The sequence below is a fragment of the Chaetodon trifascialis genome, chromosome 17 (assembly GCF_039877785.1).
Source record: "Chaetodon trifascialis isolate fChaTrf1 chromosome 17, fChaTrf1.hap1, whole genome shotgun sequence".
NCBI lineage: Eukaryota > Metazoa > Chordata > Actinopteri > Chaetodontiformes > Chaetodontidae > Chaetodon > Chaetodon trifascialis.
Window position 1 is genome coordinate 5669575 of NC_092072.1, and position 12919 is coordinate 5682493.

The window sequence follows — 12919 nt, forward strand, 5'->3', positions numbered from 1 at the left end:
CAAAAATGAGCCACGGGGCCCTTATGAACAGGCTGTTCTCCCCCCTCTCTGTGCATTTGATTAAACACAAAATACTTAAGGAATACACTCCAATGTCCTCACAAAAGGCTTCAAGGAAACAAGGACATAAACTGTATCACAAGTTCACCGTGATGGTTCCTTATTTTGGGTAAGATCTGTGGAGCAGCGCAGACTGCTATCTCTTTACTACCTGATCCCCGTCCATGGGATCCCGTAATAAAGCATGACCCACTTTAAGGCCCTTATCATGTCTCTTGGTAATGTGTATTAGTGGGGCATATTCTCATATTCCCAAAGAACCTGCCGGCCAGTGAACCAACCAAATAAACCAATCATTAATCAAAGAATGAAGAATTTCCTGCTGCACTGAACAGCATTTGTTGTTGTTGTTGTTGTTGTTGTTGTTGTTTCTCAAGTGACAAAATTCATTTTTTGCAAGGTTTGCATGTAAGGTTTCCTCCCACATTTAAAACGAACTGGGCATTATAAGCTTTAAAAGTGCTATGCACAAACCTACATTTATACTTATACGTGTTGGGGAGGCATTTTTTATGTCTTCATGATAATAAATTGTAAAAACAGAATAGGTTTTAGTATCCCTTCCTTGGTTTTCTGGTGGGAGAAGCTGCTCCGAAAAATTTAAAACATCTCGTTGTTGGAAACGTGGCTAACAGTGAAATGCTGATGCATGTGCTTTCTCTACGTAAATAAATAAATCAAACACAATGAAAACACCTGCAGCTGATTGTATTCAGTATGTGGGTCAGGGTCTTCAAATGCTGCCTATTGTTTTTGGGTTGATAACATCACTGAAACAAGACCTTTCACCAGCTACTGTTTACAGTCTCCTAGCAGCCCCAAACACACAGCTGCCTTTTAGCTTGAAGTTAGTGTCATTAGGGCCAATGCTCTTTGGAGAGCTGTGCACTATTTTTATCAGACTAAAAGCCTCATAACGCCTCCTATCACACACACAGATTCCATCCTTAACACCACTCAGCGCCGCTTGGCCTTGGCCAAACACAAATACATTTAGTTAGTTTCTAAAGTTATATTCTGTCTCATCTCACTGACATGTTTTCTATTAGAGATCTGAGAGTCACTCGTAGAGGAAAAACAAAGACGTCTTTTATACTAAGGCTGTAAGAATCTGCTGCCTGATAGTGTTCTCCTTGTTATTACTCATTTCCTTTTTTGAGATTAATATATCAGAGTCAGTTTTTCTCCAAAATACAGACAATAAGTCATTTCATATAAGGGTACAAACTGAATCACTCGCTTTCTGGCCTGCAAATTTTAACTTTTTCTCAGGTCGTGCACCACATGTTGACCTGAAACCAGTCCTCAGCAACCAGAAACTAGTCTGAAATCAGTCCTCAACAACTAGACTAGAGTGTTGTAACATTTGCTTTATTGTTTGAGTGTTTTAAATTGTTTCCTTGTGACTCCCATGTGTAATCTTCTGTGTGTGCAGTCAGTCAGATGTTCCAAACAAGATGTCACATCACAAAATGATTTGACCAAGAGGCTAATAACACATATTAATACATGTAGTACAAGTATAATATTATAATGTAGTCAGTAATATTTCATATCTCCTGTCTTAAGACAATGCTGTGTAACAATGTCATACTTTCTGCACCACAGTTGTTGTTGTTGTTGTTGTTACACTTCAGCTATTTTCCTGAGCTTTAAACCCAACTTTCTGTCTTCCATTCTGCACTCTAGTAACATGACATCCAGTCCACATCCTGCACCTGGTTTGAATTTTCACAGCTCTGCAAGGCACGCAGCGATCAAATCACCCCTCGTTGACCTTCGGCAAAGGTATGCAAGCAGTTCCCATTCACTGTCATTTTCCTTTGCAGCACAGGTGACGGACACTCGAACGTGCCAGAGTTAAATTTAACCACCGACAAATCTCTGCTGTGGCTACAATGTGAGACCACACACGGCTCCTTGTCTGTCACTCACAGTTACGAGCTGCTTAGGGGCTCACCGGAGGCTTGAATTCCAGGGGGCAGAGGACAACTCTGAGCAGTGAGATCACTTGATGAAAGTGAAATAAAGTCAGGAAGATTGAAGGACGCCGTCTTTACTCACTGCAACATGAGACCTTAGTAGCATTTGTGTCATCATTCAAAATAGAGCAAACAAGCAACAAAGGAGCAAAATGCAAAGAAGTTCCAATACATCACCTTTTATACACTTATCTATCTATCTATCTATCTATCTATCTATCTATCTATCTATCTATCTATCTATCTATCTATCTATCTATCTATCTATCTATCTATCTATCTATCTATCTATCTATCTATCTCCTTAGTTTAGTTCCTTAGTTTCTCTATTTTCTTAGTTAAAATAGAGAATTAGAAAACAGAGACCATTAAATCTTACACTTACAACTATAAAAACTGTAAATGAGTATATTGCTTTTGATATCTGCATTTAATTATCCTCCACTGTTTTATCTTTGTTTATTTAAATTCATCAAGTATCTCTGTTCATTCTTGTTTGTCTTGTCTTTCTCTCTGTTCCTTCTGTAATGTGGACCCCCACTCTGACTTAATGAATTCATTAAAGAAGTTAAACTTTGAAACCTACAACTCAAAGTCAAAACCCAGCAGTGCTCTGAGATTTTTTTCTAGCCACAAAAACAGCAGCACGATGCATGTAAAGCATGTAAGCAGAAGAGAAAAGAAAAGGCTCACCTTGCAGGGGAGAGCGAGGCGTCTCTGCCTCCTCGCTCATGGAAACATGTGAAGACAGAGGGGGTTAAGAACGTGTGCAGCCTCATGCAACCAATGCCTGACAACCACTTGGTGAAATTGCGTCTGAATTATAAATAGTTCACTCCACGCCTTTTCAATGATGTTGTTTGAAGAAAGCACTTGTGATGGTGTGTGAGTTACAGTACGTGATACGTCTGCGGGGGAAAAGGTAGACTTTGTATTTGTATACAGACGTTTCAGGTGTTCAGATGTTCAGCATTGTTCATTGATATCATTTCGTTTGCTGTGTGAATAATGGGCAGGTTGAATCACTCAGCTACATGACGTGTTTTGACTTTTGTATCCTGTGGCTTCCGGCTGAAGTCACGCTTCCTGTTCAGCCTCGGCCCTCTCAGACAGACACTGATATCATAGTTGTAAAGTGATTATGCAAAAACCAAACACTGCAGGAACATGAAAGCAAAACATTTTCAACAGGATTAAATAATCCCCTGAGTTACTTCCACATCTTTATTAGAATAATCCTGTGTGTGCTTGTACATGTACAGCACATACTCCTCTGCATTGATGGTAGGATCAAGCTCCCTTGTCACAAGACTGAGCCCAAGCATGAGAACAGCAAAGAGTTTGCTAAAATTACAGCTAATGTAGCCATGCTAGCAGCTCTGTGAGGCTGCATTAAAGAACAGCAGTGCTTTGAGCTAATGCTAACATCAGTACTTTACCATGCTAATAATAACAATGCTAACATACAGTGCTTATATTTAGCAGGAATAATGTTAACCATGTTTCTCAGCTTAGTTTAGTGTTTTAGCATGCTAGCATTTGCTAATTAGCAAAGTACAGCTGAGGCTAATGGGAATGGCATTAATAAGTATAGGACAGATTCAAATTTTGTCGCAGTGATAGCGAAAAATTAAACATCGAAGGATCATCAAATTTATTATAATTCATCCTGAGGGGATCATGAATGTCAGTTCCACATTTCATGGCCATCCATCCAACAGCTGGTGACATTTCACTCAAAGCCATCGATGAAGGAGCAGTTCTAAAGGAAAAGTCAGGGCATCACCAAAGTCATGAGGATTCATCCTCTGGGAACCATGAACGTCTGTAGATTTCAAGCCGATCCATCTGATGCTGTATAGGTTGTGAAAAAAGTTTGACCTGCTGGTGGCGCTAGAGGAAAAGTTAGGGGATCACAAACATCAGTAGGATTCATCATCTGCGGAACATGAATGTCTGTACAGAGTTTCATGGCTATCTGTCCAATAGCTGTTGAGATATTGAGACAGATGTTTCCATAAATAGGTAAGAAATATTAGTTTTAGTGATGATAGAGCTGTGTTGCACCTGTCTCAGGCAGGTGAAACCGGAGAAACGTTGCCATGTGAACATCAGGCAAACACCAGTCAAACAACAGAATATAACAGAACCAGGAACTGCAGCTCTACTCAGACAGAAAGACAAACAGGGTCTCATTATCTGGCTGCATTGTACAGTGAGTAAGCTTTCTAATTACAAAACACCATCCAAACCAAAGCAAACAGACACAGACGACATGTCCAGCCCCGGGTTTCTGTCCAGAATCACATCTCTGTGCCAAATGGCAGCAAATGGCACAGTGAAACAAGGTCCAGTGTATTTTGTTAGACATTTGATACGCTCGCGACCCTGTGACAGATGCACTGTGGCTGAAAGCGACGGGCCGCTGCAGCAATGAGAGTCCTGTCTGAGGACAAAGTTGCCTGGAACTGAAGCGACAACATGAGCGACCACAAGGCTTCTAATGTTTGATTGCTAGAGTGCATTATAGCAAGCAGACAGCAAATCTCACACAAGCGCCTTTGATCCTTTGGCCGGATGTCACCTCAGATCTGTCTGAGGTCAGTCCTCGTCTCTGTGTAACTGAAAGCCACAGCCAAACAAACAGTGACTGCAAAGAGAGGAACCCTGTTAAAGTCTTAATTCTGTCATCCATGAAGCCCTGTTTCCCAGAATGAAGAGTCTGTTATCAAATAAGCAAAGCAAACATGTCAAGATATAATTTTTTTTAATGGTTTCAGTCACTTGTGGCTCATGAAGATGAAACGCAACCAAGTAAAGTACAATCTTTATGTACTTCTACTTCACTATATTTATTTGACAACACAGTTGCTTTGCAGATTCAATACAATCTATAAATCAATTAATAAATTACAGTTTTACTATGGATGAAGGTACTCAGCAGTATATAAAGTAAATTAGAAAAAGCTTCACTTTTACCAGCTGCAACATTAAAATGATGAACACATCAATGCATCAATTATTTTAATCCAGTAATATTCTGCATAATGGGTGTTTTTAATTCATATCTGTATAAGTTAAAAGAGTATATATTGTACAGTAGATATATTTTTTCTTTTTTGCCTTGTTTTTTTAATCGTTTTCCCTTTGCTTTTGATCTTGAGCTGCTGTAATAAGTGAATTTTCCCATTGTGGGACCAGTAAAGAGTATGATATCGTTTTTGTACGGCACCAATTTTACAAATTAAATGTTAAATATTTTTGTCACTAATCAGCTTATCAAGACAGCTGTGAGACATCCTCTGAGACCCTGGAGGTGGTTTGATAAGCCTGAGAAAATAACCCTGTAGATGTCACCGTGGTTATCTAAAGCCTGCTTTAATGACGCTGCACTGAGTTTGACAGACAGCATTTAGGAGGTGTTGCATTATGGGAAATGTAGGATCTAGTGGTTTTGGAGCTTGACCCATACTCAGAGGAGCAAAAGTTAGGATATCTTGGCATCTACTGCTTGAATGTTTATAATGTGAGTATATCACACACACACACACACACACACACACACACACACACACACACACACACACACACACACACACACACACACACACACATTGAAATTATGCTCATCACTGGCTCATTAAGCTTTATATTCTGTGCTGCCACCTTCTGGTCTCTCAGAATATTTTACTCTGTAATGCAGCTCTGGTCCGGCATTTACTACAGACTTAATAAGTACCCAGATCCTTTACTTATTTAAAAGTACTAATACCACAATGTGAAAATACTCCACAATGAGTGAAAGTCTACATTGCCAAGGAAAAGTATGTCAGCGTTATCAGCAAAATGCACTTGAAGTATCAAAAGTAAAAGTACTTCTTCTGCAGGATTAGTGCAGCTTTAGGTACTTAAGTCCTGTGGTTTCCAACCTGAGGGCTGAGGCCCTCTGATGAGTCACAACATAAATATGACTGGTCGTGAAATGGGTAATAATTTCATGAGAAATAAGAAAAAATACTTAAGTTCCTCAAAATTGTGCTTAGTTGTACTTGATTAAATGTACTTTGTTACTTGTGATACATTAGTGTTAATACATTATGTTTGTATACTATAATTGTGCAGCTTTAATGTAGAATTAAAGCTGCACAATTATAAGAAACCCAGATTAAAGAAAATATCAGAATTTTAACATTAAATTTATAGTTTCTTTCAGATTTCTGTAGTTATATCTTATATGTAATGTTTTTTAATGTCTTCTAATGTCCTCTAATGTCTCAGCGTGGATGGACGCAGACGGACAGACACGGAGTCCCTTTCATAAAGCTTTATTTCACAGATCCCCTTTAACAGGAGGCCGAGGCAGCCAGGCTCATAATACATTTACATACACTGTCTGTGGCCGGTCCTTACAATGCTCCCCATGTTAAATAACTCAATAATTCAAGACACAAACAACAAACACACACACACACTGTTCAACTTAAGGTAACAATAACAATATCGTAACGACGGTAATAATAACAACCATTGTCAAATATTATGTATTTCCAGGGTCTTATACTGTATTTTCTAAAATCTGTTACACAGTCAGTCATCTTTAAGGTGCACCAAAAAATCTGTATGTGACATTTCAATAAAACTTGACAAATGCTGCACCATAACACGCGGTGAAGACAGAGAATACTTTTTTTATATTTCAGATGAGAGGTTTTTTTCTCCTCCAGGCAGAGTTTTCTTCCTCCTCCTCCTCCTCCTCCTCCTCCTCCTCCTCCTCCTCCTCCTCCTCCTCCTCGTCTTTGTCCTCTGTGGCAGATGCTGTAGATGTGAATTCAGCGCAGGTCGTTGTTTGTTTGGCACACTATCTTTTTAAGCCGCTGTGGTGTGGCATGAATCTCATAGCTCAAGCTGAGGCGTAAGGCGCGTCTCCGTGGAAGTGTGGGGACTCACAGGACCTCTGCAGGGACACAGAACCAGCAGGTGAGACGACATGTTCCAGGTGGAATCAAAAACATCTGTTTCCAGCTTCTCAGACGTGAGGATTTGATGCTTTTCTTTGTCATGTGTGACGTTAAACCGAACATCTTTTGGTTAAATGAAACAAAGAATTTGATGATGTAAATTTGGGCTGTAGGAAATTATGATTTATCACATTTTATAAGGTTTGTTCCCAAATTTGGACCCAGGACCCTCAAAGCGGTGCTGGGACAGACCAGAACACTCTGCTGTATTATCGCAGTGTCACCTGGTGTCTCTTCATCGTACCTGCAACATGCTGAGGCTTCATAGGGCCCGTCTTCATCATGAAGGGCTCTCCGCCCTCGAACGCCAGGATCGGCTCGCTGACCAGCCCACTCTGAGTCTGCACCGGGGTGCCGCTGCTGTTGTTCAGCTGGATGATCTCCTCGAAGTCAGCCGCCTCTCCGTTGGCTGAGACGCCGTTCTGGTGGGCGGCGGGCTGGACGCCGTTCACAACAGGAGCTGACGTGCTTTGTGCCGGGCTGAGGACTGCAGCGGCGGGACTCTGCAGGCTTCCAGCTGCTGCAGGAAGATAACGAATCAGCGAGGTTATCAGATTCATTTCAGACTTCATATGTGAAACAGCAGCTTGACTGATGTGAAGATGTGACACTTACCCCTGGCCGGCTCCGTGTCTTTGCCATTGACCTGTGGAGAAGCTTTGACGTCCTTCTGTGATCGTGAGGAACAAAAAGATGTGTGTGATTTCAAAATAAGACGAGAGGAAGTCGAGTTTCTTCAAGCCTGTTTAAAAGGAGTCACACAAACCTTATCTCCTGCGTCACTCTTCCGAGTCCTCTTCATGATCTCCTCGAGGCGCTGTGCAGATCAGACAGAGAAATAGTGAGTGACAGGCAGATGTTTGTTAAGGGGGAGGAACCAGTGGGACTCCAGTGTGACCTTCTGAACTCTGAACGCTGTTTTTCTCCTCACCTTCTTCCTCTCCAGCCGCTCCTGCTCTTCTTTCTGGAAGTGTTTCTCCCTCTCTAGACGCTGACGCTCGGCCTCCTCGCGAGCTTTGGCTTCTGCCTCCTCCCTCTGGAAAAAGAAAACCTGAATATGAAGCTGACGAAATACTTTTACTTCGTGTGAGTACTTCTTCCACCACTGGTGTTCACATTGCCTGTAAATGTGCAGTAATAGAGAACAGCTGTGGACCAGCAGGGGGCAGCACACGCTCAGTCTGCTCTGCAGCCTTCGGGCCACGGTTGATATTATGTGAGAAACTCGATTACATGCTCCACTGAGTATTTAGACTCAGCACCAACCAAACAGACATGTTGAAGTCAGCGGCGAAAACCAAAATTATGATGAGCACAAATCACATCTGTCAGCTGTTGAAACCTGCTGTTTTTAAAGTCTACAGTTTCACATGTTTAACCACAGTAAACTGCAACTGTCTGCATTTTATCGGCACAAATCTTAAACAGTCACACACATTTTCACACTGTTTCCATTGCAGAGAGGACAACACTTAAACTGAGCTCTGAAATGTATGAGGCCGCTCTCATCTCGAGCGAGTGAGCTGTCAGGGCGGAACAATGGTCCGATTGAGGGGAGAAGGGGAGTCGGGCACAGCCGTTAGCTTCAGGCATGGCGTACACTGACGCTGCTTATCCGACTATCAGCCCGCTGCAGAGCCAAGTGTACGAGACGGAGGCAACGCAGGCCTGTCACGATCACAATGGCTCCCTCAGCCTCTGTTCATCACCATTATGGAGGTCACCAGCTGGCATCTGCCCGGGCAGACAAGGGGCCTCTGACGAACAGGGCTCAAGCATGACACACATCGTCCGTGACAGCAGCACGTATTCTCCTCCTTTAATCTGCCCAGATGCCAGACAGTCAGGGGGTGAGCGAGTCAGACCAGGGCCTGATGTTTGGGCTCACATACTCCTACCCCCCCTGCCCCCCCACCCCACCCCTCCCACCAGACAGCTCAGGCATCCTCATGCGCATTAATCTGCCCAGATGGCGAATGGGCTTTCTGCTGGTGGGGATCACAGGGATTCATGTTGGTTAATGGAAAATTAGAAGGTTTTCAGTGCTTACAGTATTTACAGTTGAGCCTGGCACAAGGTTGAGGGTTTGATTCCCACTAGACATCAAGAGCCCTCTCTCACTGCTTTTCCTGCCTCCTGGATGGGAGAACTCTGGGCTCTCAGTAAGTTGGATTCATTAAAGGGATCATGAGTCAAAGCAAAGATGCCTCGCAGACAAAGTAAAACACCACGACAGCACTGACCTGTCTCTGCAGCCTCTCGTTCTCCTCCTGCTCGACTTTGGCTCTCTCCTGCGCCTCCTTCTCCTCCTGAGCTCTCTGGTTTTCGTCCCTCAGACGCTGCTGCTCGGCCATGAATCGAGCCTCCTCCTCTCTGCGCTTCCTCTCTTCTGCCTCCCGCGCCATCGCCTCCTCCCGGAGCAACCTGAAATAGCATACCTGTGTTACGTACAGTATTGCACGTGCTCATGTTGTGTATTTAGCAGGGAGATCAGCAGTTTTTGGGGTGAATGCAGTGGTGGAGGAAGTATTCAGATGCTTTATTGAAGTAACACCACACTCTGTTACAGGTAAAAATCCTGCATTGAAATGTTACTCTAACTTCTATGGAGGGACAAAAATCCCCTTTCAATGACGCAATGCAAGTTTAAAAGATGTTTCATGTTGCAGGACTGCTGTATTGGATTACATCATACTGGAGGGTGTTCCTGTTATTTTGTCAGTTTCACACATTGTTGACAATCCTAACAGATTGTGAGGTTTTAGGATGGATAACGAGGGGTTTGGTTGACACAGCATCAGCAACAGACTGATATTCATTAAGTCTGACCTGTTCTTGCGCTCCTGCTCCAGACGCTCCTGCTCCTCTCTCTCCCGCTGCTCCCGGGCTTGTCTGCGTTTCTCTGCCAGGGCACGAGCAGCCTCCTCCGGGTCGTTGGTGCCGGCTGACGGCCTGCTGGCCGGCGCAGCTGGGGCTGCGGTGGGTGTAGCAGAAGGAGCGGGATTAGCGGTGGAGGCTGCAGCAGGAGAAGCGTCCGAGGCAGCCGGCTCTGCGTTTGGCACAGTCGGAGAGGCCGCTGATACAACCAGCGGGCTGAGGGAAGGAGGCGTGACTGGTGCAGAGGACACCACGATGGCTGGAACATTACTGGAGTCTGCGAGAGAGAAGACAAAGAGACAAAAACATAGTCAGAAGGAGGCAAACATTTGGTTTACCGGGAACGTATTTCAATAAAAATATCTGAAGAGAAAGATGAGGACAGATCGCCACATGATGCATTTTCAAATCATATCACAGAGCTGCGAATCAACGTATAAATGAACAATTTAAAGCATGTCCTGACGAACGCATCTGGTAATTTTGCATCCAGGCTTGTCTGACAGTTTGGGAATCCTGTGTCTGAGTTTTCCTCGGAGGACACTTACTGTTGTCTGGGATGTGCAGAGTTTCAAATATGAATACAGCAGCTGCCAAGATGACAGATGATGTCTGTTAAGTTGAATTCCTGCACATGCTGAAGATCCTATGTCATGTTTTCTGTGATTTTACTCGACATCACTGTGATCCATCTGCAGTTAAATTAAGTATTTCCCAAAATGTAACCAGTGTGATTGTGACAACATCACAACAGACAGAGGCTGCAGGTGGACCGACACACACACACACACACACACACGCGCACACACACACACACACACACACACACACACACACAAACACACAAACACACACACTCTCTCTGTATTCAGGTGTGTTCACGCTGCTTTTACACTACGATGTGAATGTCGGCCAAAACCTCACGGTCACCTTGAGGCTTGGATATCATCTCCATGGTAACCACACTCACTCTTTTTCTCCTCTGGGGTGTCTGGCTGCTGGGGTTCATGGCCCGTTTCCATGGCGACCGCAGCAACCGTCTGGGGCTGCACCCTGGCGGGCGTCTGGGCTCGTTTGGGTCTGGTCTTGGTGCCAGGAGGAGGTGTCTTCTTGCCCGTGGGCGTCTTGGAGGCCACTGCAGGGACCAAGGGGGACAAGGGCCGACTTTTGGGGGCGGCGGGCGATGGAGGTCTGTTTTTGGGCTTCGGGGTGCTGATGAGAAGAGAGGAGATGGCAGCGGAGGTGAAATACGAGCAAGAGAAGAGTCAAAGAGAAGAGAGAGTGAGTAGGCGGCACAGGAGATGAGATTTCATAGCAGTGCAGGAAAAGGTAATGAAGCTCCCAGCAGGCTACATAAAGCTCCTAACTAGGCCAAGTGGAAGATATGAGTGACTCCATCTGAAACTCTGTCCTCGGCCGCCATGACTCTTTGGCTGTAGGGGGGCGTAACATGAGAGGGGGGGATGCAGGGAGCCATCTTCCTCCCCTCTTTCAGCCTGAGAGCGCGTGTCTCTGGTCCGGGGGCAGACTGGCCCTCAGCCGCCGACTGAACGGTGTCCAGCAGAGTCTGTTTTAGTAGTTAGATTATAACACCTCGGACCATCTGTCAGACATTAACCTGCTCCAAGGATTAAGCACAGGAACACACCATCTCTCAGCCTCTCTCCTACGTTGACTCCATACAGAATTCATTTAACATTTTTACAGTTAAAAATACAGATTTTATGGGATGTATTCTGGACAGCAGATTGTCTGTCTCCAGGTGATACCTGGTCTCTGGCCTGGACCTCTGGGTCATGGTGGTGGGTGATGTCGTCTGTCTCTTCCTCTGCACTTTCTCTTTTGTAAGAGCGTTCTTCTCTTTTTCGTTCTCCCTCTCCTTGTCCTTCTTTTCTTTCTTCTTTTTGTCCACCTTGAAGAAAGACGTGACACCAGTTACGACCACAGGCGATGGCTGACGCATCTAAATCTCTGGATTTAATCACTCTAGTGCAGGTTTTAAGTCCAAACTGAGTTTCCATTCCCATTTAAAACATAAATCAATCAACTGAAAGAACGATGGGCCTCTAACACAGTTAAATCCTAATCCCACATTAAATGATCCGTGGATATATTCACAGTCGGTTATGAGACTCATCGTGTGTGTATCCGGTTACCGGTGTGGAGTTTCGTCGGCGCTGGCGCTGGGTGATGTCTGGCGTGCTGGCGGAGGAGACCCTCCAGCGCTCGGCGGCGTTCTGGTGCGGGTGGTGATGGGAGCAGGCGTTCAGCGGGCTGGCAGAGGCTGAACGGGAGCAGTGGTGAGAGTCTGAGTGACACATAAACATGCAGAGAGCGGCAGCAGGGCCGAGGTCAGGGCCCCAGCACACACACACACACACACACACACACACACACACACACACACACACACACACACACACATACATACATACATACATACAGACGCCATGCAGAGTGATAACAAAAGTCTCAGTGAGGCCACACGATCATCACAACGTGCCATGAGACAATGACTCCCATCAAGCTGAATGACGGCTGGGGGGGGGGGGGGGCTTATTTTGCTGTTCTTTTCTTATTTATCGTTATCTGTTAGTGTCTTTTGAAGCTTTATTCTTTATAACAGCAATGACCCCAATCCACTCGACAATCATTAAAGTGGTTTATAAGGAAAAAAAAGGCTGAATATTTGCTGGTTCCAGCTTCTCAACTGTGAGATTTTGCAGCTTTTTATTGCTGAAAATTAAATATTTTTTGGTTTCTACTGTTTTAAGCACTTTAAAGGTGCCACCTTGGGATCTGACAATCCTGCGTGTGCCTTTTTTACTACGTTTTGACATTTTTAGATTGAGCATTTAATCAATTAATGCAACAAATAATTGACAGATTAACTGATATTGAAGATAATGGTTTGTTGCAGCCTTATTAAACCAAATGTCACTGCAGGGTTTTTTACATTATATGAATGCAGAGATACATAGA

General features: G+C 44.1%; 1 protein-coding gene across 12 annotated transcripts in view; it reads right to left on the bottom strand.

Annotated features, from left to right (window-relative positions):
- Positions 1–6352: 6352 nt before the first annotated feature.
- The window catches only part of LOC139345580 (MAP7 domain-containing protein 1-like), a 35064-nt gene continuing 28497 nt past the window's right edge, over positions 6353–12919 (bottom strand). For 6 of the 12 annotated variants that reach the window (XM_070984270.1, XM_070984265.1, XM_070984269.1 and 3 more), the window contains 10 exons: positions 12094–12221; positions 11707–11849; positions 10908–11149; positions 9890–10214; positions 9304–9484; positions 7992–8096; positions 7827–7877; positions 7676–7730; positions 7305–7580; positions 6353–6996 (listed from right to left, as the gene is read on the bottom strand). In XM_070984270.1, coding sequence (XP_070840371.1) covers positions 6986–6996; positions 7305–7580; positions 7676–7730; positions 7827–7877; positions 7992–8096; positions 9304–9484; positions 9890–10214; positions 10908–11149; positions 11707–11849; positions 12094–12221 — 1517 coding nt within the window. In that variant the 3' untranslated portion in view covers positions 6353–6985. Of the gene's footprint in view, positions 6997–7304; positions 7581–7675; positions 7731–7826; positions 7878–7991; positions 8097–9303; positions 9485–9889; positions 10215–10907; positions 11150–11706; positions 11850–12093; positions 12246–12919 lie in introns of all 12 variants that reach the window. The other 6 variants (XM_070984266.1, XM_070984257.1, XM_070984256.1 and 3 more) reach the window with 1 other exon arrangement.